The sequence below is a fragment of the Ciconia boyciana genome, chromosome 24 (genome assembly GCF_034638445.1).
Source record: "Ciconia boyciana chromosome 24, ASM3463844v1, whole genome shotgun sequence".
NCBI classification, from domain to species: Eukaryota; Metazoa; Chordata; class Aves; order Ciconiiformes; family Ciconiidae; genus Ciconia; species Ciconia boyciana.
The window spans coordinates 1135648-1162841 of record NC_132957.1 but is presented as its reverse complement, the minus strand read 5'-3'; the positions used below and the strand labels follow the sequence as shown (position 1 = coordinate 1162841).

Here is a 27194-nt window from a genome sequence, read left to right as displayed (position 1 = left end):
TTGTACAGGTGCCTTGTCCTGCTGGGTTTCTGGCGCCCTGGCAGTGATGTCTGTGTCCTCTCTCGGCAGGTAACAGAGGAACCACAGCTGGGAGCTCAGGAGACGCGCTCGGGAAGGCACTAGCTTCGGTAAGAGTTTCTGCAGATCCTCGACCCAGTCCCTGTCCTGTTGCGGAGTTGGACCTCCTCTCTACAACAGGGACCCTCTAGGCAGCCGGGAAGATGGACACATTGAGAAGTTTGGGTGAATGCACCCCAAAAACACAGCAGCATCTGAGGGGAGGGTTCCCCCCTCTGTGTGCTGCCATCCTGAGTCCTGGCACTGTGCAAAAGCACCTTTTGGCAGATGGGGAATCTGAGGCACTGGACGTTACGGTGGCCCTGGAGATCCATGCCCGTGAGCTGGCTCTGCGGCCACCCAGCCTGGTCCTGGTCTGGCAAGACAACCCTATGGAGCCCTCATAGCAGGACTTGCAGGTCCCAGTGGTCCTGGCCCTGCATGTGCTGGTTCAAACTGGAGGGCACTGGTCCCACTGGGCTATCAGAGCTTGTGGTTGCCTCTGTCCCGTTCAGTGCAGGGACCTTTGCTTCTGCGTGGTGGCAGAGGGGTGCCAGCACTGCACCCTGCAGTAATTTCTTGGGGCTCTCACTTCCCTCTGAGGTGGGACCTGAAGAACGGAGGCTGTAGCTGCAGGGGTGGCAGCAGTGGGGACAGAGAGAGACCCCGGTGTTAATAGGGGAGCTGCAGGGGGACTAATGGTCTGGGCCACCGCACGTGCGCCGGCTGGGAGCTGGTGTGGGTATGGGAGGTGCCATCGGGTGGTCCTTGCTGCACCTGGGCTCCACGGTGCTGCTGGGGAGGGGGAGAGCTGTCGCGGGGTGGGCGCTGCTGACCGTGCCCTGCTTCTCTCGCTCCAGATTTACTCCCCCGATCACTCTAGCAATAACTTCTCGTCAAACCCCTCTACACCGGTCGGCTCCCCTCAGGGGCTTGCAGGTAGGTGAACAACGTTGCTCTTTGTGTAAAGGGGGATGTCAGGTTTGCTCTCAGGAGGCCCAAGGCAGTGTACTTCCCAGGTCAGCCCCAAACCCTTATTAAAGACACTTTTGGCAATCTCGCCAAATCCCATTTATTTTTAAAAGCCAGAGGGTGTAAATGTCTCCTGTGAAGTTGCATGTCTGTCCGCTTTAATTGGTTGTAGCTTTTCCCCCGTTTGGAGCTGAGCAGTGCCCGGGTGCGGTGAACACTGCGTGCGTGAGGGCGATGGCTCTGCCTGCGCCTGGCTTTGCCCCTGCATAGGAGTTTTAGCAGGCGGCTGTGCCGGCGGCGCGAGCCCGACCCGCATGGCGGCGCCGCCACGTGCTTGAGTTAAAGCATCGCTGCCACCCCCTGGGACCCGCTCCTGCCGTTCAGACAGACCCTGTCCCTGAGCATCTTGTTTTGGTGAGGCTGGGAGAGTTTGTCCCTGGTTTCATCTCCTGTGGGAGGAGCGCAGTGGGAACTGGGAAGCAGCCAACTAGTAAGAAACATTTTCGGCGCCTGACAAAAGCCCGTCTCTGCTCCCGTCCGGCAGGAGAGGTCTCCTTTCTGCCTAGCAGAGCTGGCGCCGAGGCTCCTCGGTGCCCGGGGTGCAGAGCAACGTACACACGCCAGCCCGCTGCTCCCCTGGGGTCGGAGCGAGCACAGCGTGTGTGCTGGCTGCCCGCTCACTGAGGTGATATAAATTTAAAAGCCTCTTGAGGTCTTGAAGGCCCGAGCTCAGTTTCCTACTGAGGCAGAGCAGAGGCGAGCCTGCAGCAGGGGCTGAACAGAGATTTCTGCGGGAGGCACGTGGGACCAGACCGTGACCCCTCACAGCATCGCTGCGAGATGAGGCAGGCACCTGCTGTGAGATGAAACGCCTGTGGGCACCCCGCTGCCTCGCAGAGCGCTGGCGGGGAGCAGGGGAAAACCTGTGCCTGTGTGCGGCGTGGCTGGCTTCGTACGTGTGGTGTGACCGTCCCTGCGCGGCCCCGTGCGGTGCCGTGGTGGCCCGTGCGGTGCCGTGGTGGCCCGGGCCCAGCGTGGTGGCCCGTGCGGTGCCGTGGTGGCCCAGCTTCCAGCCCCATCTAGCGGCAGCCGTGCCCGGTCCCGAGCTCTCCCCGTTTGTTCGCAGGCACATCCCAGTGGTCGCGAGCGAGCGGACAGGGTGCCTTATCTCCCAGCTACGAAGGGAGCCTCCACACTTTAGTAAGTGTTGCCGAAAGATCTTGCCTTTTCCTCTTCTCTCCCATCCCTCGTGCGCCGGGCAGTAAAGGGCTTTTGGGGAAAGTCCGCTCCCCCCGACGTCTGGGGCCTGGAGGAAGACGATGAGTTGGGAGATGGACGTTTGGTTGGAAGCAGCTGAGCGGAGCTGGGCACCTGCTTCCCGGAGCCTGGCTGGCAGAGGCGCAGCCGTGCACCCTCCCCCTGTTTAGGGCCCATTCACATCCTGTGGGTCTGGCCCAGCTGCACGGATTTCTGCCTGGTTTCTGCCTCCCTTTCCTGAGCAGTTCTGCTTGCGTGACCCCTTGTGCCTTGAGGGGATGGCACTGACGGTGTCGGGGGGTTATTTCTCCCCATACCTGCCTTGCGGTAGCTGAGTGCATGATTGCCGCCAACCATTCTTTAGCGTAGAGAGCTGCAGTGGGCTGCTGGCTTTACAGGCATTAATGCGGACCTATTTCTCTGTCCTGTCCTTCAAGCAAAACAAAATGGAAGACAGGTTGGACGAAGCCATCCACGTGCTGAGGAATCATGCTGTGGGCCAGACAGCTGCCATGCCGAGCAACCACGGGGACATGCACGGGCTCCTGGGCTCAGCGCCAGCCCACAGTGCCACCGTGGGTAGCCTGGGCCAGGCCTTCCCTGCCTCAGTCATGTCCCTGGGGAACAGGCACCCGAGTCTGGTAAGTGGAAGCATCGTGGCAGCTGGCGGGGACGTGCCAGGGACTCAAGTCACGGGGTCCCCTGGCATCCCAGGGGGATATTGCCTTTGGCATGAGAATAGCTCAGTGTGGTCCAGCTTGGGTCAGCTGTTGGCAGCATTGAACGGGTGATGCGCACAGAAGTGGCTTGCTGTCTGTGCGGGGGGGTTGAACCCACCCTCAGCACAGTGGTGGCTCTCGGGCACAAGCCCTACATGCAGTTCGCTCATGCCCCTTCTTGGGGCAGGCAGAGGTGGTGAAAGCTCTTCTTCTTTCCCTACAACATGGATGGAAATCCCTCAAAAGGGCTTCAAGCTTTCCCCAGGGGATGCAAGGAGAAGGAAGAGAGGGATCTGGTGCAGGGCAGGACCGTGGGTATAGAGAGCTGGGTATCGCCAGGACTTCTCTACTCCAAACCGTTTGGGCAGGCACCGTGTCCTTCCGTGCACGTGGGGAGTGCTGATGTGTGATGGCTCATTCAGGCTCCAGGGAGCACGACAGGTCCCAGGTGCCCTGAGCATGTGGATGCTGGGGTCCCAGGCTGGGCCACCAGGGTCCCCCCTTGTCCAGAGGCTGGTGACCACAGGAGCACATTTTTGTCAGAGCTGGTTGCCTGCTGCAGCAAACAGTAACGCATCTCCAAGTCTCTCTAGAGAACCAGACGTGCTTCCCTTCCAAGCTCCCCAGACTCTGCTACTAAGCGATGAATCATGTGTGTCCTCTGTTGCAAACTGCTGCCAGCTGCAGAGACGAGAGTGTTTGCAGCAGGGCTGGCTCTGTCCTGCCAGTCCCTGGCCGGCGTAGCGCAGCCTCGGGAGGTGCAGGCTCAGAAAGGCTGCCTGACCCTTGGTCTTTGCATCCAGGCCCTTCGGAGTGAAGTTCACGCTGCTGGGATGTCCCCTCCTCTGGTGGCAGCGGAGAGGTGGCAGAAACGTTGGCGCTTGATGGAGAGAGGACATGTGCAGCCCAGGCAGGGTGTCCTCTCCAGTGTGCCAGCCTTGCATCCAGGCAGAGAGAGGCATTTCCATGGTGGGGGGAGACAGCACTGATGGGGGCTTTCTGCTTGGTCCAGCCGATGTGCAGGGCACGGAGCTGCTTTCTGCAGTGCCTCCGCCACGGTCCCCGGAGGAGAGCTGGTGCTGGAGCAGGTCGGCTCTTCCCTCCTGCATGCCCACGCTCTGGGTGGTGGGAGTGTGCAAGGAGGGCACGTGGCTGCACCTCAGCCTGGTCTGCAGGGCCCCGCGGCTGTGCTCGGGCTGCCTGTGCCCATGCCCACTGGCCGTGACACTTCCCCCCCTCAAGGCTTGCTCTGCTTGTTCTGCTGTAGGTGGGAGGAGGTCACCCCGAAGATGGGTTGTCCAGCAACCCCAGCATGCTCCACAACCATGTCACACTTCCGTCACAGCCCAGCTCACTCCCTGACCTCAACAGGCCGCAAGACACGTACAGCGGTAAGGCAGCTCTGCATGCATGCACGCTTGAGGCTCGCCTGCCACGGGGGTGACTCGGGTCACCCGTTAGGTCCAGCCCTGCGCAGCAGCAGCCTGGGGGGAGATGGGTGCTCTTGTAAGGCTGGTGCTTCCTTGCAGCATCTGCAGGGCAGTTTCTACCTTGAGACTTTTCCAGAGGTTTGACCTGCATGTTCCTGTCCCTCCTGCCAGCTGCGCATGCACGGTGTCCCCAGGTCCTGCTCTGCTGGGGGAAGTTGGGCTCTGACTCTGGAGGGCCTGGGAGGTGGGGGGAGAAGAACAGGGAGTGGTGGCAGGGCAGAGCTGGCACCCCTCGAGCTCCTCTTGCTGCGGACCGGCGATGCAGGATGAGTCCAGGATGCTGCGTGCTGGCAATGCAGCGCAGCAGGAGCAGAGCCTGGGGAACCCCCAGCCCTCCATGCGGGTCAGGCCCCTCCAGCCTCCATGTGCGGCTCTGCTTCCTCAGCAGGCTTGTCAGGGGCTCTGGGGCGAAGCAGCGTCTCCTCGGGAACCAGCGAAATAAAGCGGGAAGAGAAGGAGGATGAGGAGAACACGTCGGTGGCAGATAACTCAGAAGAGGAGAAGAAGGAGCTGAAACCTTCCCGGAACAGAACAAGGTGCTCTTTGAACAGGTCTCTCCCTTCACTTACTCTGTTACCAGGCTGGGGGCGTTTGGGCTGGGGTACGACCGTGGTGACCCACCGGGCGCTGGGCTCAGCCTGGTGAGGCCGGGGATCATCCTGCGGTGCAGACCCACCAGTCCCTGCCCACTGTGGGAGCCTTGCCTGTCCTCGCACAGAGGCGGCACAGCCCGGGCTCCCGCTGCTTCCCCACGGCTGGCCGCTTTGGGCCGTGCTGGGGAAGGCTCCCTGTTGCCCTCTCCTTCTGGCTCCCGTCCCCGTGGCCACACGACTTCCTCGCACTCGTACAGCAGAGGGCTCACGCCTTGTCCACACGAGATGTACCCCCTGTGTGGTTGCCCGGGGCGTTGCTTGTGGCCATGCATGGAAAGGACTGAGCGCTCAGCTCCCCTCGGCCAGGGGTGTGGAAGGTTTTGACCTCCTCCCTGCTTTGGGTCGTCTCCGCTGTCTGCTTCAGGCTCCTGTATCCTCTGTCACATCCAGCCAGATGCGTGGCAGCGGATCAGGTAGAGTCCTTCCAGTCCGCTGGCTTGTCTGCAACCTCGCCATCGGCTTGGAGACCTCGCCAGGGTGATGCTGCCCGGAGGGGCAGCGCCGGCCCCGCTCCTGCCCGACTGCAGCCGCCTCCTGCCCGACTGCAGCCACCTCCTGCCCTGGAGGCAGAGGGCTGCGTCTTCCCAAAACGCCAGCTTGGGACACCAGTGTTGGCCCCCACACCTTCTCCGGGCCACCCTACAACCTCCCGGCAGCAAGCTCAGGGCTTAATTGCATTGTTGTGGTTTCTTTCTTTGTTGTTTAAATACAAAACAAACAAAAAAAAGAGGCAGAAGAAGAGCCTTAATTGCTTCTCTCCAAAGTCTCTGCGTGTCTCCGTGTCTGACGCGGGGCACCGGGCCGGCACGTCCCGGCGGGGACACGCAGGGCGCAGCACCCCGGCTTGCGGGGCCGTGCGCGGGGCTTGGCATCTCGGTGCCTCGACGTGTGTTTCTTTTCTGTGAGTTGACCAGTGCTGAGAGTGCACGCGAGGAATGTCCCTGTCTCGTTCTTATTTTAAACCATTAGTCAAGATGAGGATGAGGAGGACGATCTTCTTCCCCCAGAGCAAAAAGCCGAGAGAGAGAGAGAAAGGAGGGTCGCCAATAATGCCCGTGAGCGCCTGCGGGTCCGTGACATCAACGAGGCCTTTAAAGAGCTCGGACGCATGTGCCAACTCCACCTAAACAGCGAAAAACCGCAGACCAAACTGCTAATCCTACACCAGGCCGTATCAGTCATACTGAACCTGGAGCAACAAGTTAGAGGTCAGTGAGGGTCCCGGAGTGGTGATATTTTACGTATCTGATCGGCACGGGGCTGTCTGTCTGTCTGTCTCCTGTGACATGTGCTGTGGTGCCTCGCACTGTCTCTCTCCCCTGTGGCCTTGGGTTCCCAAGGCTGTTGATGTCCTTTTTTTTTTTTCTTTTTTTTTTTTTTCCTTTTTTGCATCCCTGCTGTTCTCTTTTGTTCCCCACTGCCACTGCGTGTGCTGCATGCTGGTCCCTGAGGGGGCACCTGCGCCATCCTCGCTTTCCCGCAGCCAGGTGTTTTGCTCAGCTGCTTGGCCAGCAAAATGGGAAAAAAAAACCCAACACACACCCCCCCACACACCCCCCCCCCCCCAAAAAACCAGCAAATCTCCCAGAGGGGGCCCAGATCTGACTCTCCGAGGGCTGCTCCAAGCACAGAGCCTGTCTCTGCCCGCAGCAGCAGTGAGCTATGCCCCGTCCTCCCCGCGCGCCCGGCACAGGGCTCTGCATTCCTCTCCCACCACTGCGCCCCTGGGTTTGCAGGCACCTGGCAAACCCCTGGGGATCGCTGGAGCCGTGCGAGGGGCAGTGGGATGGAGACGCTGAGCCCAGGGTTGGGCAGCCCTCGCTGCCTGTACAAACTGGTCTCCGACGCAAGCTGGGAGCACCGTGCATCCCTAGCAGAGCCTGGAGCTGCGGGTGGGGGCGCGCAGGCTCTCCCCCTTGCCGGGGAGCGCTCGGTCCCTTCCCACGTGCGTGTGCGCCCGTCTCGGCCACCCGTGCTTGCCCTGGGGGCCGCCCGTGCTTGCTTGCCCCGGGTGCCGCGTCCCGGTGGGAGGGGAAGCAGAGGCCTTGGCTTCCCGCTCCGGAGGACTTTGCTGCTTTGTTCCTGCATCCTGCAGTGCATGCTCCCGCTCCCCGGCCCCGCTGCGCAGGGTGCTGTGGCAGGTTAACCCCCTTTCTCTCTGCAGAGGCTGTTGTAACACGCATCGGTGGTTTGTGCCTGGCTGTGCTCCTCTGCTGGCCTCTGCTGTTGCATTGATGTTGGAGTCCTTTGTGCCTCTCTTCAGTTTGTAATTTTTTGCCTTTCATAACATGTATATTTTTTCCTGTCTCTTTTTTAATTTCCCCTTCCTTTTTATTTTTTATTTTGAGTTTTTATTTTTTGGTTCTGTTCTTTCCGATCTCCTACAGACAGTCCCCAGCCGTGACCTCTCGGTGGTCCCACTCTCTACCTTGTACTTGCTGCTTGCGGATCGAGGCAGGAGCCGAGGGGTGGGGGGGGCAGGGGCTAGGCAGAGTTGGCACCGTGTTCACTTTGGTCTCCCACGCTTGTCCCTTTTTAAACCCTTCTTGGACGCAGCCGGGGAAGCGAGCCGAGCCCCGCGTGCTGCTGTCAGCAGGCGTTAGCACAGGCAGCGAGGGTGTCCCTTCTCTGGTGGGTTTGGCCTTCGGGCTGCTTTGCAGGAGAGAAGCCAACCCCCATGTCCCTTCCTGCGGGGCTGCCGTGGGAGTGGGGCCATCGGGTCCCCGCGTGCCCAGCCGGGGCTGCCAGGATCCTCCTGCTGCCATCAGCAGCTAACAGAGCAGGAGGGGAAAGGAGAAGATCGGGGGGGTTGCGGGGGGCCAGGCAGGCAGGGCAGTGCCCTCTTTGAGCAGGGCACAAGGCAGCCAAGGCACCGCAGATCCTTATAACCTGGAGGACCCCGCACGGCCGTGCAAACCGCCAGCAGCACTTGCTGGTGGCAGGGAGGTGGCTCCATCCTGCCTGGCTGTGGCGTGCAAGGCGCTGCCGGAGCTGTGTCCCTGCTGGGTGAGCCACCAGCCAGGAACCGGAGCTGCCAGCGTGTGTTTGGAGGAGCGAGCTGGGTTTCTGCCGCAGCTGGGTTCGGGTTGCTGGGACGGCTGGTGGCTCCGCTCCCCCCGGCCATCCTGGACGTGCTGGAGAGAAGGTGGCAGTGCTGGCTGGGGCACCAAGGCAGTGAGGAGGGGACACAGGCAGGGACAAGGCAGCGAGGAGAGGATGCAGACAGGGATGGTGGGCAACCCTCTGTCCCACACAGGCAAACACTTGCCTGGGGAGCCCTTGCTCCCCCTCCACACAGTCGGGCACCATCCGGAGGCTCTCCAGCCCCGCAGCGCACCCAGGAAGGCTCTGACTCTGCGGCCCCTCTTTGGTGAAGGCTTATCCCTGCGTGGCTCCCCTGGAGCCGAAGGCCACAGTCTGTCCCAGTGCCAGGTCTCGCCCAAGGACCCTCCTCAGATAGGTGTCTTTCCTGCAAGAATTTTTGCTCTGGGGGAGAAGGTCGTCTGTACAGTAAATTGGGGGTTTGGAGGGGACGGGCTGCGGGCGAGGCCGCGGTTTAAGATGCTGCCAGCACGACTCTGCCTTCCCCCCGTCTCTGCCTGTTTTGGGCACCCCAGGGTGCTGCCAGTGGTAGAGGCTCTCCCAAAGCTCCTGACTGTGCCTGGAAAAGAAAATCGCCCCCTTCCAGGGTGATTTTGGCTGTGTTGAAAGACCTGGATTCAGTGTCTGCATCCAAGACTGACCCTCAGCAGCAGCCCGGGGCACTTGGCGCCTGCCCCTGGTGCTGCTCCCCACCCGTAAGAGGGTGCCAGGCCAGGCTGCCTCATGCTGCTGCGGCATGGCTGCCCGAAACGCCTTCACTGGGAGGATTTTGCTGCAGATGGGATTTTTGAAGAAAATCTGACAAAGAGGGATTTGCTTTCTGCCAAAAAGTCTTTCCTTGAGGGATGAACCTGATGTTTTTGGCTGAGACTCCCCTGAACTTTTAGTTTTCAGCCGAAAACAAACAGGAAGGCAAAATTTTGCAGAGGGGAGAAGGTGCTGGTGTCGATACTGCATCCACTGCCCGCCCTCGCCCCCGGCAGCACCCTCCAGCCCCGTGGGAGCCCGGCCCTGTGCTGGCAGCACCTTCACGTGGCTCGCAGAGGTGACGCACAGCCCAAATAGCCCGGGCCGCTCCAGGAAGCGGCCGAGACGAATTGGCTTTGCAAAGCGAGGCTGTTTGAGCCGTTTCCAGTGGACACCAGAAGCACTACCAGCACGGCAACGTATAGCCCCCCCCTTGGTACCACCCCCCTGACTAATCCCTGTGGTGCTATGAACCCAGCAGTACAGACGAGGCCTTGTCACTGGAGGACAAAGATCTGAGGGACCGGGAGAGGAGAATGGCCAATAACGCCAGGGAAAGGGTGCGTGTGCGGGACATTAACGAGGCCTTTAAAGAACTGGGACGCATGTGTCAGATGCACTTAAAAACGGACAAAGCACAGACCAAACTGATCATCCTACAGCAAGCGGTGCAGGTCATTCTGGGCCTGGAGCAGCAAGTACGAGGTATGGTAACAGCTGGCAGGTGCATTTCGGGGCCTTTCTCTCCCCCCACATCTCTGCGTGCGCGTGCATCTCTGTTTGTGACTCCTGCTTTCGGTGCGAGGTTGCGTGTTTGCATCACCAGTGGCACCCTCGGGTGCACCGTGCGGCAGGCTGAGCTTTCCAAAGCCCCGGCCTGGGGTGGATTTGAGGCCGCTCTGTCCGTCTCCCCTCATGCTTAATGGGAATTTGGCACCTGGATCCCATTAAGCAGCTTTGGAAAACTCAGTCCTCAACTCTGAGAGCTGGCTGAGGTACTTGGGGTTTTCTGTAAGCAAGCACATGTTTAAATTGGCATGGTGTTTCAGCCGGGCATGGGGTTTTGCTCTAGCAGGGGTCCGGCCAAGTTACTGCAGCCACTGCAAGGAGCAGCAGGCAAAGAGCAGCTTGCACTGAGGTTGTTTCCTCGCATGGTCCCGTGTGTCTGTCCTGGGACTCTGTCCTCACTCTCTCCTTCGGATGCTGTTGCCGTGCACGATGCTGTTGCCCAAACTGAGGTTGCTTCCCTCCCTTCCTTGCTGTTTTTGGCATAGAGCGCAATCTGAACCCTAAAGCAGCCTGCTTGAAGCGTCGGGAAGAGGAGAAAGTGTCCGGAGTAGTAGGAGATCCCCAGATGACGCTTTCAGCTTCGCATCCTGGTCTAGGAGATGGTCACAACCCTGTTGGACACATGTAAAGGTATCGTCCCCCGCCCTGTGATCCCAGCACCCCACTGCAGGTCCAACCCGCTGCTGACGAGCGCTGCTCTGCTTTGGCTGCTCAGCCCCCCTCGTTTGGCACCAGCCAATGTCCTTCTTAATTTACCTTAACTAATGACTTGCCCGTGCATGTCGTTTGCTCGTCTGTGGACACCAAAGCCTCTGCCCCACAGGAGAGGTGCAGCGCCGTAGCCGGGACGGAGGGTTTCGGTGCTCTCGCCACTCTGAGCGAGCTCAGCTCTGCTCTGTGCCTCCCAGCCCTGCCCCAGTTGGCTACTGGAAGCCAGCAACTCCTTTGCCCGGTGGCCCTATGGGAGGGAATAGGCAGGTCTCAGAAATGCTAAGAAAGACAGAGAAGGTGAAATTCCCCCAGCGAAACCATGGCAGGCACAGGCTCTGCTGGCCTGTCCCTGTTTTTAAGGGAACCCCATGCTTGGCCAGCAGCAGCTCAGCATGTTTGGCCCGAGCAGTGCAGGGATGTCGGTGGGGGATTGAGCAGATCAGGGGCGGTGGGTCAGAGGCCGACCCCGTCAGCGTGGCTCCCCGTGCGGGGCTGCAATGCCTCAGCCCGTAGCACCCGCACGCCCCGGAGCGCACAGAGGTGCCGTGGTCCCCCAACGTCCCCTGCGCCGGTGGGTGCCTGGGGCTGCCCTGAAAAACAAAAGGTGAAGCCGGTGTCTTGGCAGAATAGCGAGCTTGTGTCTTAGCTCCGCTGCAGCCACATCGAGCCCTTGGGGCTGACTTCTCCTGCAGAGACCAGGCTGCGGCAGGGTGGCTTGTGGCCCCCCCCACGCAAGGAGCAGAGTTTTATTCTCATTTGGGTTTCTCTCACTTCAGGCTTTTGGTTTTTTTATTTGTAGATCTTTTTGTTCCTCTGGATAGAGAGATCTGTAGGAAGAAAACCCTCGGTGTGACCTGCAACCTTCTCGAACCATAAACTTTAGTACCGCTAATACTGACACACATGGACGGATCCTGGCATGACGTAAGGGGTGGAAAAAACACTTTGTCAAAAACAAAATGAAAACAAAAAAATTGCCTTAAGTATAAAGTGTGGAACAGTCAATACATATCACTCAGTTAGGAGGGGGTGGCATGTTCTCTTGGCTTGTTCACAAGCAGCCAGCAGCAAAATTGTGCCTAAGCTTGATATTTCTTTTTTAAAAAAAAAGAACATTAGTTATGAGATTTTTTATGTAGAACAAATAGCAATGCCTTTTGGTTTTTTTAGCTTCTTTTGCATATGTTTTGTAAGCAACGAAAAGAATTTTTTTTTGTATAAAAAAAATGTCTTGTACCCCACGCTTTTCTGCTGCTGTTTCTATAGTTAACGTTGCATCTTTAGGATCAACCAGAATATTAAAATTGTATTAAGAGAGACTGGATATAAAGAGAGGAATTCTCAGATTCGGCTCTGAAAGCCACTAAAAGCGAATGTAGCCACAGCAAGGGGATGTTCTTCCTTGCCTGGCTTGTACCTTCCATTATAAAAAAACAAACTCGTGCTGAATTCACCATCTCTTTGCTTTGGCCACTTCTGATTTGGGAAAAGGAAGTTAAACAGCAAAGCAAGCTGCAGCAGTATCCCTCAGCGGTGCTCCCGCTCCTCCCGGGAGGTGACCGAGGTCCATCACGGGTCTCTGCAATATTTGCTTTACTCCTGGAGGATCCCAGAGGCCGCGGTCCCATCTGGGAGAGGAGGTGCCCCGTGGCTGTGCCGGAGCATCATGATGGGGAGGACGAGCTGCCGGGAGAGAGCAGGCCTTGGGGGGTGGAAGAGAACCGAGGGACTGGGGCTCTTTCAAGGTAAGCAAAGAAGCAACACAGATGCAAGAGGGAAGCCCAGGACAGAGGAAAGCGCCTCTTGCCTATGCGTCTGAGCAAATGCCCGCTGTCAGAGGTGCTTCCAGGGGCAGCGCTGAACAAAGACGAACTGAACAAAGCTGGAGGACTGGGAAGAGGCAGAGGCGGACAGAGCAAAGGCAGCAACGGGACGCCGTGCTCGGTGGCCCGAGCAGCAGACAGACCCGCAGACGCTGGCAGCAGGCAGCGGAGCCCAAGGTGGCAGGAAGGGGAGCAGCTACCTGGCGTGTGCACGCGCTTCAGCCCTCAGCAAGCCGCAACCGGCAGCAGGATCCCTGTCTCCACGCAGCTTCTCCCCACACTGGAGCCACCACCATCGGAAGTGCAAAACGCTGCAGGCTTGGGGAGAGGGGTGGTTTCACACCCCGCCTTCACCTGCTGTTGTATCTCCAAAGAATCCTGGGAGGCAAACTCAGACCAGCATACCACCCGGCTTGCCATGGGGATGCAGAGTGGCCGCTGTCACCTGTAGGTGGGCTCCTCTCTCCGTGCTGGAAAGGAGGGGAGCGGCGAGCGCCCGTCCTGCGTGAGATGCTCCAGCAGCCAAGCTGGGCCAACGATCCCTTCGCTCCAAGGGCCTTCCCAGTGTTGCTCCAGACTGCTCCAGTGTGTTCAGCGGGAGGAAGACCCCCGGCAGCCCCAGCGTGTGGCAGGGTGCCCCAGAGATGTGGGAGCAAATGAAGAGGTGCTCGGCGGTGCTGAGCTGTGGCAGCTGTTCTGGAGTTGGCAATGGAAAAGCATCCACCAGGAATTTAGTCTTGTTTCTTCCCTCTCCTTCTCCTTCTGAAACATTTTGTGCCCGGTTCTTCCCAGCTCTGCAGGCAGACGGGGTCAGCTCCCCAGGGGGATGTCAAATCCCAGCTCAGCAGTGTCTGTAATGCTCTCAGACTGGGGCCGGCTGCTGCCCAGATCTGCCTGGCAGAGCCCAATCGGGCAGGATAGTTCACAGGGCACGGGTGCTGGCCTGGGGGGAATGTGGGGACAGCGAGCACGGTAGGACCCCCAGCAGCAGGGTCCATCTCTCCCCTCTGCTTTTCTGGCCTGCGCTCCTGGGGAAGCTATATTGCTTTGGCACAGGGAAAGGGAAGGACTGGTGGACAGGATTAGGTCCTGTGGCACTTCCTAGCAACCCCAGGCTTTGGCATAACCTCCTGGTGCTCCTCTTGTGCTCGTAGCTGTGCTTTGTGCTCCAGCAAAGCCTACTGGAAATGCTCAGAACATTGCTCATCTCCCACCTACAGCCGGGTACTGTGGGCTCAGTCCCTGTAGCATCTCAGAGAGGAGCAACTTAAAGTGCCGGAGCAGTATGGGACCATCTCTCCCTGCTGCCCCTGGCACCGGCACTGCCCTGGGACTCTGCAAGGTCCAACCATAGCTCTGAGGCTCTCGGGTGCTCCTGGCTTTCCCTGCCCACAGCCCTCTGCTCCCACCATCACTTCTGTGTCGTGAGACCTGAGACCACAGCAGCCTCCAGCTCTGTCCCCAGGAAGTGTGGGAAAGCTCGGTGGCTGTGGTCCCTGCAGCCCAGGAACACGCATTCTTCTTGCCTGTGTCAGCAGACATGTTTCAGCCTAATGAGCTCGTCAGGTTATGACACTCTTCCCTCCCTTGGGTTCTTCTGCCTGCTTAAGGACTGGGCAGTGTGAGACAGATGAGGTTTTCCTCCGTGTGTGACAGCCTTGCCCCCGTGGAGCAGCTCCCTTGCAGCAAAAGCCGTGTCTTCCTGAAGCATCCTGCCAGGTTGGGTTGTGCTTCAGATGCTGGAGCAAGTTCAGTTTGGGGATGGTAAAACAGGCGGGGAGGGGGCAGTGCCCCTCCATAGCCTGCTAGCTGGGTCCGGACACTCGGACAACCCTGATTGATGCTCTAGGGTAGGAATTAGGGACTCATCAGCTACTTTCTGCAGCTGGTAAGAGGCTGCTTCATCCCGTGAGCATTTCTGCCCCGTTGGCAGGACGGTGCTGGGGCTGGCAGGGCGCTCGCTGCTCGGGGTTTTCTGCTGGCTCAGTGCCACTGCCCCAGGACTGGGCAGGGATGGAGCAATGTCCCAGCCCTGGCAAGCGTGAATCTGTACGAAAAAATGAAAAGTGCTTCCCCAAAACTTTCATTTTGCAACAAGAATTTGAGGTGGCAGTCATATACAACTGGATTTAAAGAAAAGAGATGGTAGTCAAGAAAAATCTGGAAACTCAACAAAATTGGAAATTTGAGAAGATTTATGATTTGTTCAAAATTTTGCTGAACTCCCTCATCCCCTCCGAGTCCTGGCTGATGCTCTGCAGGCCAGGGGGAACTCCTGATGAGACAGAGCCTTTCCCATCATCCCCAAACCACCAGGCACTGCAACAGAGATGGGGCTCTTCATCTGCATTTAGGTGGCTCAGATGCTGTTTTCTTGACAGCAAAACCAGCTAACTTCATGGCAAGGCTCGGATGAAAGTCCTTGAGCATAAACCCCCGGGTTGCCAGGGTTTGGAGGAGATCTTGGTTCCTCCAGCAGGGAAGTGCAGTGTCGGGGGCTGGTAGTGCTGTGCCTGGGAGCTGCCTCGATGGCGCAGGGTGCTTTGTGTGCTGTCGTGCTTGCTGCCTGCGCCAGCTCAGCACAGCCTTGGTGGAATCTCTGCTCTCCAGCTGTATAGGGAGCAACTGCGGAGTGCAGCAAGACAAAATTACTTTGGCTTGCCCCAGTGTGTTGGGCTCAGTGTGAACGTGGTGCCTGTAACCTGCCAGTGAAAGTGGCTTTTCTAAAAATGAGCATTGTCAGGTGCTGTCCCCAAAATACCACCGGGCCATCCCTGAAATATCAGCCTATTGCAATGAAACTCTTGTCTTTAGGTGTCATGGTCAGAGAGGGCCAGGGTCTGCGCCCTCCCCAGCCCATGGCTCTGCTGGCATTCAGCTGTGCTATCTTACAGATCACTTTTCTCCCCAAAATTGCTTCTCTGCCTGTCTGCATGTCCCTTGCGCTGACGGTCCTGCACAGAGAGATGTCACGAATGGGTGACATGCTGCAGGGTAGCATTCAGTTTTCTGCTTCCTCTCTCAGCCTTGCATGTATGGGTTCTCCTGGGCTGTGTGCCCCTCAGCGTTGGGGGCCACAGAGCCCCCACAAAGCTTCCTTCATCGGATGAGGAATCAGGGGAGAGGCTGCCTTCTCCTGTGTGCATTTTCTAGTTTCTCTTTTTCCCGGGACGCAGTAGCTGAGCTGCATTGCAGTCAAACAGCAGAACTGGGGTCCCAGGCGCACATCTGCCATGGGACGCTTCTTGTGTGGCAGGGCCAGCCGCTGGGGTGCAGTCCTCGAGTCCCGAGCCCAAGGGACCTCCTCTTTCCTCCGCCTCAAGCAGCCCCCAGCCTCCCTGCATATCCTGCCTGAGAGCTGCGCATGCCACCAGGTGCTGGGGAGTGTCTGGAATCCAGTTTATTAACAGTAAAAATTGCAGATTTTTGTTCTTTCTCCCTCTTCACCTGCTTTTGCCCCAGAGCAAAACAGCTGCAGCCTCCCAGAGACCGCACCTTTATGGTCTCATACTGATGGCACTCGGCATCGACAGGAGGTGGTGGCAGTCTGCCTGCTCCTGCTCACAACCCTGCAGCCGCTGCCAGTGCACCCCGGGGAGCAAAATTCCAGCTAACCCCTGGTTTGGCAGTCTCTCCCCTGCCTGTGACCCACCAGTCAGACCTACTCACAGCCAAGCGACTGCCTGGCTTGAGTTCAGCTCCAGCTCTTTGCCAACATCTCCTCGGGCTCTCTCTGCTCCCCTGCTTTTACAGCTTGTGCTGGTATCCTTCGGAGGTGTGTTGGCAGGAGGGACAGGACCTGGGACATCTGGATCCCAGTCTGTACCCCTCCTGTCTGCACTGAGCTCCAGCCTGGGAGCAAGGGGCACAGCAGTGCCTGGGCAGACGGTTTGCAGGAATTGGGGCAGTTGAGTTAGCTGGGCACCCTAAGATCCTGCATCTGGCTGTCGGGAGCAGGTCCATGCCAGCCCCACGCGGTGGGGTCAACTTGCTGCCCCTCCCCTGTGCACCGTCACTCCAGGGCCAGGGGTCTGGCTGCTTTGCAGTTGGGGTTTTTGCCCTCGCCAGCAGAGAAATGCAGAAATGTGATGTGAAACCTCCCCAGCTGTGACTTCAAGTGAACAGCTTTTTTCCCCTAGCCCGTGCGTCAGTGATGAGCCGGTTTCCTAGAGGTTTGCACTCGCTACCTGGTAGCGATTGAACAGGAAGGACAGAATCGGGCTGGGATTTCCCCAGGAGTCTGCAATTTCAGGTTCAGTGCAGAAGCTGCTCTCAAAGGTCCTTTGCGTCTCACACGTGTACCTGGTGAAGCCAGCAGCGGCTTTAGGCCCTGGGTCCTTGCTGGGCGATTCAGTGCATCCTCCCGCTCGGCAGGCGAGGGGTGCCTTCAGAAACAGGAGGCTTTTCAAATCCTCAATCCCCTGCATCCCTGAGCTTTGCTCCCATGAGGAGGCTGCTAACTTCAGTGCCAGTGGAGCCCATGGTCCTCTTTGCAGGCCCTGCTATGTGCTATGCTGGTGACTGGGCCAGCTCCAGTTTTAGCAAGTCCCTGGCCTGGAGTTTTAGAAAAGAGCTGAGAATGGGGAGGTGAAGCAAAACTAGTACTGGACTTGGGCTAGGACAAGCCACCAGCCCCTGAGGTGCGGTGCTGGCTAACCTGGAGCAAGCCGTGGCCACTGGATTCCCCTGTTCCTGCTTGACACCAGCAATAGCAAGGCCTGTTTTCCATACCACAAGCTTGCACAAGGTCTTTGCCCTGTTAAATCCTATGCAACCCCCTCTCCTCTCCCTCCTGGGTTCTCCAGGTCGCAGCCCAGCCCATTCTCTCTGCTCTTGTCCATGACTGCTGAGCTCCTGCTCCCTGCTGCTCTCAGGGTCCAGCTTCATTTCTAGCAGCTCCAAAAGCATTTCAAGACCTGTGCCCTGGAGCCGGGGCTGGGTAGACAAGGGGTGAGACCACAGGAACACCCCTTCCAACTCGTGTTGCAGGAGCCGAGCACTGAATTGGAGGGGGCAAGGCCTGGTCCTAGGGCTCCTCCGTGCACCCTTCACCCTCCTGTGCCTTCTACTCGATGCTTGGCGGCTCACTGCCAGTATCCTTCATCTTGCACCATCTCCCCCAGTACCCCTGAATGGAGAAGCTGTGTCCCACCTCGTTGCTGCCCAGCTCTACGGGCTGCTCTGTTAATGCCTGAGCCTCAGGCTTGGTTTGGCTGGTCTTCCTTCAACCGTCTCAAGCCTGAAGGTATGTTTTCCTTCCTCCTGTGCTCCCCAGTCTCTCCAGCCAGCACCTCCGAGCTGTTTCCCTTCATGCGCAGCCACCGTGGGTTTCTTCACAGTGGGGCAGAACCGTGCCACCAGCTGCCTATCTGCTGGGGCGGAGGTGGGAGGATTTGGGAGGTGGATGCTGCAGGTCAGCCCCGTGGCACAGCTGCCTCTCCCTGCCCCACTGCCCTTAGGGCAGGCGTGGCGGGACCCGGTGCTCTGTGCAGAGCCCAGATCAAACAATCTTCAGGGCAATTCACCCCTTCTGGAGAGCCGGCAGCTGCAGTGCCTTTGCCTGCGGGACTCCCACATGAGCCGAGCATGGAGGTGGTCTCTGGTTAGGAGGGTGGTGCAGGCCACAGGCGTCCTTTCTGCCAAAACTTCTGTGTCCATCTTGCATCCCGCCCCCAGGGGGCAAGAGGCAGCCCTGCCGTGGGTCTCCACGCCGGTATTTCTGTTCCTCTGCTTTTGTACGCCTCTTGCTCCTCAGGTCTTGTAATACCTACCCTGGTCCAGCCAAGCACCCACCGCATTGGAAGGAGAGGGAATAAAACTCGCGCCCTGTCACACCTTGGCACGGTGCAGCTGTGGGCACCGGTACGGGAGAGCAAAGGGGTTTGTGCTTCAAAATGGGGTGTCCCGGGTACCGAGGCCTTTTGCCGAAGAGCATCCTTGTGCCCTGCATCCCTGGGCTGTGCCCTGGGGAGCCACGGAGCTCCCCGCAGCAGCTCCCGCAGCAGCGAGCTGGGGACACTGCGGATCCCCCTTCCCGGTGCCACGTCTTCCCAAATCACTTGAAACCCACCAGCTTTTGAGCAAACCTTGTAACATGGGGCCTCTCGGGGAGGGAAGGAGCCACGGGAAGCCGTGCACCCTCCTGCCAGCGGTAGTTAATTTGCCAGGAGAGGGGAGAGGAGAAAGAGGCACCTGGTGAAGCAGAGCAGGGATGACCCCAACCACGCTTGGACCTCGCGGTCTGCAGGAAATGGCCCATTTTCTATGGAGGGCTCCAGCTCGTTGGGGAAACGAAGCGTTACTGGGTTGCTCTTTCTATATATTTTTGTAGGATGGGGGGTGGGAGAGCAGATGGGAGATGCCTGCGGAAGTTGTTTATTTTTAACCCCGTAGAAAATTTTGGGTTGTTTTTGGGTTTTGGCCTTTAAAAAAATGGTCCTTGCTTTTGATGTTTATGCTGCCTACCTGTAAATCCAGATGTACTTAAGTGGCTGAAATCCTTGTTCTTAAATCAGATACACATTATAGTTTTGAACTATATATATAGTAAATATATATATATATATGCCTAACCCAGCAAAAAAAAAAAAATAAAGTATTTGGGGGTGGGGAAATGCGTTGTTCTTTGAAATGAATCACAATTGGGGGATAAAATTGTGTTTCTGAGTGCCTCAAGATATGAATTGTTTTCATTTTTTTAAATAATTTTATACAAGTGTCAAAACAGCTGGCTGGATTATTTGGAATTTTTAAATAATCCTAACTTTTTTAAAGTAGATTTTGAGAACTGTCCTGTATATAACAGTAATGTAGCAATAAATGTGACATTTTATAACAATATTACTTTTTTTCCCCATATCTGTCTTTCAGATGTTGTATACCTATGAATGAAAAGTTGTAATAAAGGTTTTACCTTGTACTAAAAAAAAAAAAGAAAAGGCAAGACAAGACAGGTTCTCAGACGCTGTCCACTCAATCTCTGTTCCTGTGCTCTGGGCACAGGTCCTACCCACCTGAATTGGCACTGTGGCACAGCCTAAATTCGCACACTGCGAGTGTTGCTGACCCTCCCTGCACGCAGCCTCCAGTGAAGGTTTCCAGCACCGCCCATCACCATGGGATCTGGGCACCTTCCCCGGCAGCCATCGGACACGCCTTGGCAGACATGTAGGTGCTGGGGTCTCCCTGTCACAGCACAGCTTCTCCTGTGGCTCTGCTGTGGTCGATGAGGTCCTTCGCCGCCTCTCCGGGGTGCTGCTCTCATGGGGCAGCGTGTATTTTAGCCCGGGTTATGCGTGGCAGAGGTCTCGTCTTCATTTTTATTGCTGGAAAGATTTGTGTTGGGAATGCAGCCCCTGCCTGGCTGGAAGGAGCGGATGTCGCAGCACGGCTGTTGCTTCCTTGCCTCTGCCCTGGGGAGCACCCAGTGAGGGCAGTACCGGCAGGGTGCAAGTTGGAAGTCGGGTCAAACGCACCCAGCCCATACCAGGAGCCCAGCATAGACTGGTAATGGGGGAGACGATGTGGCAGAGCATTTAAGAGGGCTTAAACCCTGCAAGAATGGGCTGGATCCAGTACTGGGAGACAGCCCAGCCTCGTAGGTTCTCACCCTCCCAGCCTCATCCGTGGGGTGAATCATGAGGGATCTCTCTCCGTCACCCTCTGCCAAGGGCCCAGCCCCGGCCACAGCATCTTCAGAGGCACCGCTGTGCTGTGCTGCCCAGCCGGGCTCTCCGTGCCTTCATCCTCCAGGCTTCACCGAGCAGGTCCCCGATGTGTTGCCCCTCCGATCAGCAGGTATTTCCCCAAATTGTCATAGCTTCAACCCTTGTGGTTTCAGTGGTTGGCTTAGCCCTCCGCCACCAGCTTGCTCAGCATATTAGCGACTCCTTTTTGGGGAAAACGGAGTTGCAGTAGCTGCATCCAGGAGCACTGAGCCCTTGCGGACCCTCTCCAAGACCCTGGTTCCAAAGAGGAGATGCTGCCTGAAAGCAGCCCTCCTTTCTCAGAGTTGCTGCCTGTGTTTCTGCTGCGCTGCTCCAGCTCGGGGCTTGTCCACATAGGCCCAAGCCGGAAAAACAGTCTGTGTTAACTGAGCAGTGGCTCTTGCAGTAGTCAGTTAAATCTCATTGAGCCCTTCTCTCAGCATCGAGCGTGCTCTGAGGTAGTGCAGTGCCCTCCCGAGCTGCACCGAGCTCATCAAATGATAGTCCTCTTAATTCTGCGTCTCCTTGTCCAGACTGATGCACCTCGTCTCATCCTCTTCGCCTTTGCTCCCTCCTCACAGGGGTAGTTTCCTGCATGCTCTCATGTAGAAGAGCTAGCTCAGCCCTGGGGGTTGTGCTGCCATGTGGCCAGAGCCTGTGCTGGGCCGGTTTGCTCTTCTCCCTTGAGCTGGCTAAAAGCCAGGGTACGCCCAGATAAGCCAAACTGTTTAAAGACACCAAACACCTTGGTTACTGAGAAATTTGAGATGTGAGCTGCCAGGCCAGGTGAGGGGCATCCTCGGAGTGAGGAGGGAAGCCATCTTATTAGGACAAGGAAGGGTGGAGGACCAAGAAACCAAGGTTGTACCAGATCCAGACAAGGGAGAAATGCGTGCTTGGGAGCAAGGCTGCAGCTTGGAAGATGGATGCTCGGAGATGCACAAGGCTGAAGGTAAAGCAGGCAAGCCCCGGTGGCCAGAGCAGGCTTGGGCTGTGAGATCAGGTGAGGGCAGGAACAAGGAGCAACACATGGGAGTTGCTGCTGAGTGGCTGAGAGCAAATAGCTTGCCCAAGATCCAAGCAGTGGCCACCAACTGATGCAGAGCGGGAGGTTCCTAGGTGAACACTCCGAAGCATTTTCTCCCTGGAGATGAGTCAAGAGGTGCAATGAGACTGTCAGATCCTGTGGGCAAAAGTCATGTCATGCTGGCACTGCCAGACGTGGCCGTGAACTCCTTAAAGCAAGGACAAGCTATTGCAGAGCCGTCTGCTCTCTTGGAGCAGAAAACTCCACCTCACTTCTTTAAACAGGGGTTGATTTTTGTTGATCCAAGGCATCAACAGAGACATCCCCACTTGCTCTGGTGGCCTGAGAGATGCAGATCACTTGTTCTAATGGTTGAACACAGCTTTGTGCTTTAGCGTGGTGTCCCTAAGGCAGCTCTGGACAACCAGGCCCACTGCCCTTTCTTTTCTGCTCCGTAATCTAAAATGACACCTGTGCCACAGAAGTCACCAAGAGAAGAAAGTGTCGCTCACCTTCGGTGGCAACTCGCCTTCAGGAGTCAGGCTTTGGAGGCGTAGCTGTCCCTGCTGCGGTGTGAACATTCTCCCAACAGCTAAAAGGAGCTTCCGCAGGGAAGGAGCAAGCGTGGTATTGCAGCATGGTGTCCAGAGCAGGCCGCAAATCCCTTTGCACAGTGCTCGAACTGTAGATGACAGAAAAATATATTGAAAGGATGAGTTGCTAATGTTGCCCTTGTTTTGCTTTAACCAGGAAATTGGTAGTATTACTGGATCTTTCCCTGCCTGCCTTGACTGGGGTAAAGCAGTAGGATACGTGACCTCCCCTCAAACTGCCTTCAAAACCCCAAGGGTTTTCTGAAGATAAACATTGAGCTATTTTTCATTGCTTTTTGAGTTTTGAGTTATTTTGCCTTTGTTATTTTGTTTTGGCATCTAGGAAACTTTCAATGCAAAGTGAAAGCTGAGACTCTCCTGTGTGTGCATGACTCCACGGAGCTAAACAGACATTAAAAAAGCAAAAACTCTGCGGATCCTGTTCACCAGGCTCGCTTCCCCCACCGTACCCTTGGTAACGCGGTGGCTGTGGCAAAGGCACCGGTTTCCTGCAGGAACGCACACCACGAAGCTCCTGTCTGACTTCCTCCTGCACCAGCTGGTGCGTGGGCAGTGGGGAAACAGCTCGCAGAAATGAACCCAAAAGTCTGCATGGTTCAGTAACCCGCGTCGCCCTGCTGGCACCTAGGCAGAGAAACACTCGAACCATCAGTATGAAACGTGGTGTTGAGTCAGTCACGTAAAGGGCTGATAAAGTAGTTGTTCCGTGTCCTGGTGAGAAAACAGGAGCTGGGTTTTTGCAACAGGCTCCGCTCTGTGAATCTCGGCTCTCGGCAGCCAGCCCAGGGTACGAGGGAAGACGATGGCTGCTGGCATCGTTGCCAGACACCGTTACTGCAGGTTTGCACAGGAGAGCACGGGAGGCGTTTGCAGCTTTGTCAGTCCGGCCGCGGGTCTCAGGCAGATGAACGCTTCGGGCTTCCATGTCCCCCAGGACTTTCAGCAGGTTCACAGGAGGCTGAGCTGGTTTGGAGCCTGGGGAATGTTACGGAATTGATGGTGGATTTAGGACCCTCTGCTGAAAAGATCTGGCTTAAAACTCCCTCTCATGTTGGGAGAGGCTGAGCAGCAGCGACGAGGAGGGTTTGCAGTGACAGGAGGGTTTGCAGAGGCACTGATGGGCGCTGGGGAAACTGCTCTGGAAAGGGGCCACTTTCCTCCAGCACGGAGGATGAGAAGCAGTCCCAGCTCAGTGCGAGGACAGTCCGTCCCCTCAGGGCTCGTGTCCCCTCTCCAGCGTGGGGACAGTCCGTCCCCTCAGGGCTCGTGTCCCCTCTCCAGACGGGGCCGGGGACGCGGCTGTGTGGCGGCCGCGGCGCCTCGGCCCCATGAAGGACGACGACCGAAGGGGGGGGGTGTTGTCATGACAACGCCGCTTGAGTCAGGCAGCGCCGCTGGCAGCCCCGCTCAATGCGCACGCGCGGGACGCGGGGTCCTTCGTGGCTCAGCGGCGCGCCCGCGCATGCGCAGTGGGGGTGACTTTGAGGCGGTGCTGGCGGCGGGATGCTGAGCAAGCTGGTGGGGCCGCGCTACGTCCAGCTCCTCCAGAACTGGTGAGGCCCGGCCCGGGGCTGCCCGCTCGACCCCGGGGCTCCTTCCCAGTGGGCCTTGGGTGCGTGGGGCGGGCCGCGGCCGGTCCCGGGGTCCACGGCGAGGGGCGCGCGGCCTGCTCCGCACTCCTCACCGCGGACCCCGGGGCCGGCCGCGGCCCCCACCGCGCCCCTAAGGAGCCTGAAGGGCTTCCCGAGCCTTTTCCGTTCCCTTCCGCTTTGTTTCGCGGCCCTGTGCTCCGTGTGAGGTCCGCTGACCCCGCTGGGGCCGGCCCCGCGGGTGCTGAGCGGTGGTAGAGCCGGGTGTGACGGGCGAGAGGGGCGGGGTGGGGTGGGGTGGGGGGTGTCTGCCTGCCTGGCCGGGCTTTGGCTGGGCCGGACTCGGCCCTCGGCTTGCTCTGGCTGTCTTCAGAGTGTCTCAGAGCTATGGATGTTTGTCGCAGTGCCAGCGGTGCCGCTTTGCAGTGTTGCGTGAGGGAGGATGAAGTAGCCTGCGGGCCAGAATAACGGGGCTGCAAGCTATAGCAGTAGAATAGTTAAACAAAAAGTGTGTCTTTTCTTGGCTTGGTAATGCCCTTTTTAAATAAAAGCATCTTAACAGGAAACTGTAAAATATCTTCACTGTCCTGGGGACTAATACTTTTCTGTGTATGTGAGATTCTTTCAAGATTTCTGCCAAGCTTTTTTCTTGATTGAAATTACTTTCCCAGGTACCTTAGCAATGAGCATTTGCCAGACTTTTCACAGTGGAGAATTAACGTTGTTTACCTGCACGTGTGTGTGTCTCTTCTTTAGGACTCCCACCCTCGTTACATGGGGTGGTGTAGCTGGTACTGGTTTAATATGGTTCACAGACTGGAAGCTGGTCCTTCAGTATGTTCCCTACATCAGTGGCAAGTTTAAAACTGAAGACTAAGCTTCCCTCTAATGGTAAGTTTTGTTTGTGCATCTCTTAGCTTAATTAGTAGTGTTGTGTTGATGTGACAGTCGATGTGTCCTCTTTGTCCAAGGCGCAATCATATTGTTGGTCCAAAACAGAACTGCTCGATTTGATTGTTCAGGGCTTTTTTTTTTTTTTTTAATATGGGGCTTCACAGAGTGCCAGAAGGATGAAATATTAATATGTTTTTCAAGTTATTATTTTGCAAGGAGTGGATTTTTCACAATGTAATGTGGTTCTCAAGAAGTCAAATCAAGTGTTCTGTGATAATTTGGAACTTTTGACAGATCTGTTTGGTACTAATCCTAGGTAGAATTTCTTCAAGCTCATGACTAGTTTTGTTGCTAGGTGAATTCAGACTCCTTTCTGTTCCTTGTAACTGTTATTAAAAGTCAGTTGAATGTTCACAGCTGGTTACTGTGTACCACAGATTCATCGGAAAATTGGCTTTCTCAAGTTTGTTTTTTTCCTTCTTGAATTGCATATGAAATGTGCTGTTCTGAATCTTCTACAAGACCGACCATCTATAAAGCTAGAGCAGCAGTTAGACGATACCTTCTGTTGGGCCTCTAAATGCATACTTGTGTGGTAGGCAGGCAGGCTTAGAACTTTTTTATTCCCTGCCACAGATAGAAGGGAGTTAGGAAGATTTTTGCCTTGTATTAAAGGATGCTGATGGAAAAAGGTCCAGAGGAAACTATATACATCTCAATACTTGTTTCTTCCAGTCAAAATAACAGTTACATTTAAATGTTGCTAAATGAAAGTAAGATACTTGTCTTCAGGCTACACAGTATTTTATAGGGAAATCAGTGAGTCTGGAAGTCACAGAGCAAGTCCTTAGTACTTTTATAAGTCTCTTTTTCCAGAGATACTTGTTGCAGCTTAAACAATTTACTGTGTCTTCCCTGTTTTAAAGATATGTATCACCTGTGTAACCAAAAGATGAAAGAAACTTTTCATGAAAGTCAGCTGTACTTCCAGCATCTCGGGTGACCGTAGATGTTTATGGACAACTCAGTGGAAAAGCTCTCAAGTCGTGTAGAGGCAATTAAATTACCTAGTAAGGGCTTTCTTTACTTAAAAACTGTCTTAGCCAGTAGTAGGAACATGGATACATTCCTGAGACCACAGCGTAGGTTCTCTGTTTTGAAGCAAGAGCTTTGATGTGTCATTGTGCATAAGAGCGTATTCCTCTGCAGGATTAGCGAAAGAGGATGTTTCTATGGCAGCCTCTGGTTCCTTCCGAAGAGACTACAGGCTGCGTGCCTGCATTCTGCTGTGCCTGTGTCGCCTTCTGTAACAGAAACTTCTTGCCTGGGTACTGGAGGCTTCTGAAATCTGTCTGTAGTGTGGGCTGCTGTAGCACTTTGCAGGAAGCACTGCTTAATGACTGCTTTGTGTTTATTGTAGGAAATTTATTGCTGGATAGAGTGTTTTGGAGCCATCCGTCCGCTGAGACCCTGCTTTGAGGTGAACTTGAAATGCCCAGTACATTGCAACAGGTCGTGGTGTCCCTCTCTCTCCCTCCCATGAACAGCTGTGACCGCTTGGTTGGGAACAAATTTAACTTCACTGGCCAGCCTGCCTAGTACTCTTCCTCTGATCACTTTCACAGCAGATCTTGTCCTAATGGGAGTAATTTATAAACCTGATGTACAAAATAAACCAAGTGAATGATATTTTTGGGTTTTTGTGTTACCTTCTTAGTCCACATTCTTTAGACTAGACTCCTGGTTTGGGTTATGTCTTCAGCTTGTTTGAATGCGTGTACTAAGGAAGGCCTGCTGCGTGTTTGCCTCTCTTCCTGTGCAGGTTCCTCAGGCATCAACCAGTGGCTGCTGGGATGCTTGCGCCTTTTGTTTGTCCCTGGGTAGTTGTTGCTCATCACTCTTAATACTGCTGTAGTTCTTGAACTATTCTTAGTGATGTGTTGATTTTAAGCTAATAATTCCTAGATCAGCAGCAACTGTGGACTCTTGCATGCAGTCAACTTTTCATAGCCAATATTGCAGTTTCACGGTAACGCAGATTCCTGGCATTTAGTTTAAAGCAAGGTTTTGTTTCTTTTTAACATCAATTTGTGGATCCCTTAAACTGTCTGATTGAGCACACACCGTCTAATTGATAGTGTGTGCTCATTTGATAGTGTGTGCTCATGGAATGACCAAGGTCATTCCATGGTCATTCCAAATTCTAATTGAATATCTAAACTGTCTAATTGAGCATTAAAGCAGTGTGTGCTGTCAGAAAACAGGCTAGCTTCTCTGGCTTAGTCTAGAGGCTCAAGGAAGGCAGTCCACAAATCCTGGGAGGCTTTCCCTGTACCAGCAGTACAGGTGGTTTAGAGAGCTGGTTTAGAGAGCAAAAACAGTGGTTTAGAGAGCTGCTCAGTTACTTTCTTAATGTGGGTTTTGAGTAGGAAAAGAATGTGTATCTGTACTTCATAGGTATAGTTGTATTTGTCAACATAAATTGGTGATGAAACAACCCACTACCAGAGCCCTTTAGATGAAAACGTTTTTGGCTGTTAGAAAAAGGAAGTACAAAGACTATTCTTGATCTGGTCTCTGCCCCTAAGCTACAGCAGACGACTCAGACTTAGGGAGGAAAGTTCACCCCTTTCCGCAAAGACCAGAATTTGCAAACAAATCCTCTGTGAGATCTGTGTGAGAACAGGATCACTGTTTTCTCTCTGTTTAGTGCCAAATTTCACCTCGTTATAATTTTTGGCTGTAATGAAAGGATCGAATTTCTTCAGGGAAAAATCTCAGTTGTAGTAGCTGTGCTGCTTGGGTGTCACCTTCAGGGCTGAAGGCTTCTGAGTGCTGTTGCTATGGAAAACTGTTGTAAAACCTGCCTAAATGCTGGCACTGTGCAGGATACGTGCACTACTTATTTAACAGAACAATTGCTTTAACATTGCTTCGGCAGCATCATTGATAGTTAATTGATGGGGTGGTGAATATAATTTTCGCATGCAAAACTCTTTTGCTGCTCTGCTACTTCTAATGGGATGGTACAGAAGCTTACGGCG

At 55.7% G+C, this 27194-nt stretch overlaps 2 protein-coding genes and 1 long non-coding RNA gene across 20 annotated transcripts in view; 2 read left to right on the top strand and 1 right to left on the bottom strand.

The window, feature by feature from the left end:
• The window catches only part of TCF3 (transcription factor 3), an 82481-nt gene extending 63526 nt beyond the window's left edge, over positions 1 to 18955 (top strand). For 3 of the 18 annotated variants that reach the window (XM_072845273.1, XM_072845271.1, XM_072845272.1), the window contains 9 exons: positions 70 to 128; positions 918 to 996; positions 2156 to 2229; positions 2724 to 2927; positions 4273 to 4396; positions 4881 to 5046; positions 6118 to 6356; positions 10272 to 10416; positions 11297 to 18955. In XM_072845273.1, coding sequence (XP_072701374.1) covers positions 70 to 128; positions 918 to 996; positions 2156 to 2229; positions 2724 to 2927; positions 4273 to 4396; positions 4881 to 5046; positions 6118 to 6356; positions 10272 to 10414 — 1088 coding nt within the window. In that variant the 3' untranslated portion in view covers positions 10415 to 10416; positions 11297 to 18955. Of the gene's footprint in view, positions 1 to 69; positions 129 to 917; positions 997 to 2155; positions 2230 to 2723; positions 2928 to 4272; positions 4397 to 4880; positions 5047 to 5538; positions 5833 to 6117; positions 6357 to 9475; positions 9703 to 10271; positions 10417 to 11296 lie in introns of those variants that run through there. The other 15 variants (XM_072845286.1, XM_072845274.1, XM_072845287.1 and 12 more) reach the window with 11 other exon arrangements.
• On the bottom strand, positions 10532 to 22999 carry LOC140643481 (uncharacterized). The gene is made up of 3 exons (XR_012039586.1): positions 22117 to 22999; positions 21566 to 21735; positions 10532 to 10744 (listed from the first exon to the last, which is right to left on the bottom strand). It is a non-coding gene; the product is annotated as an uncharacterized lncRNA (long non-coding RNA).
• Positions 23000 to 23155: 156 nt separating this feature from the next.
• Positions 23156 to 25839, top strand: UQCR11 (ubiquinol-cytochrome c reductase, complex III subunit XI). Its single transcript, XM_072845292.1, has 3 exons — positions 23156 to 23220; positions 24013 to 24147; positions 25571 to 25839. Exons 1-2 carry the CDS (start codon positions 23171 to 23173, stop codon positions 24131 to 24133), a joined length of 171 nt encoding a protein of 56 aa, XP_072701393.1. The 5' UTR covers positions 23156 to 23170; the 3' UTR covers positions 24134 to 24147; positions 25571 to 25839.
• Positions 25840 to 27194: the final 1355 nt, after the last annotated feature.

Excerpts from the sequence above, each read along its gene's own strand:
- UQCR11 (XM_072845292.1), top strand. The coding sequence starts at position 23,171 with ATGCTGAGCAAGCTGGTGGGGCCGCGCTACGTCCAGCTCCTCCAGAAC. Across the intron at positions 23,221-24,012 it reads GTCCAGCTCCTCCAGAACTG|GACTCCCACCCTCGTTACAT; the intron begins GTGAGGCCCGGC and ends TCTCTTCTTTAG.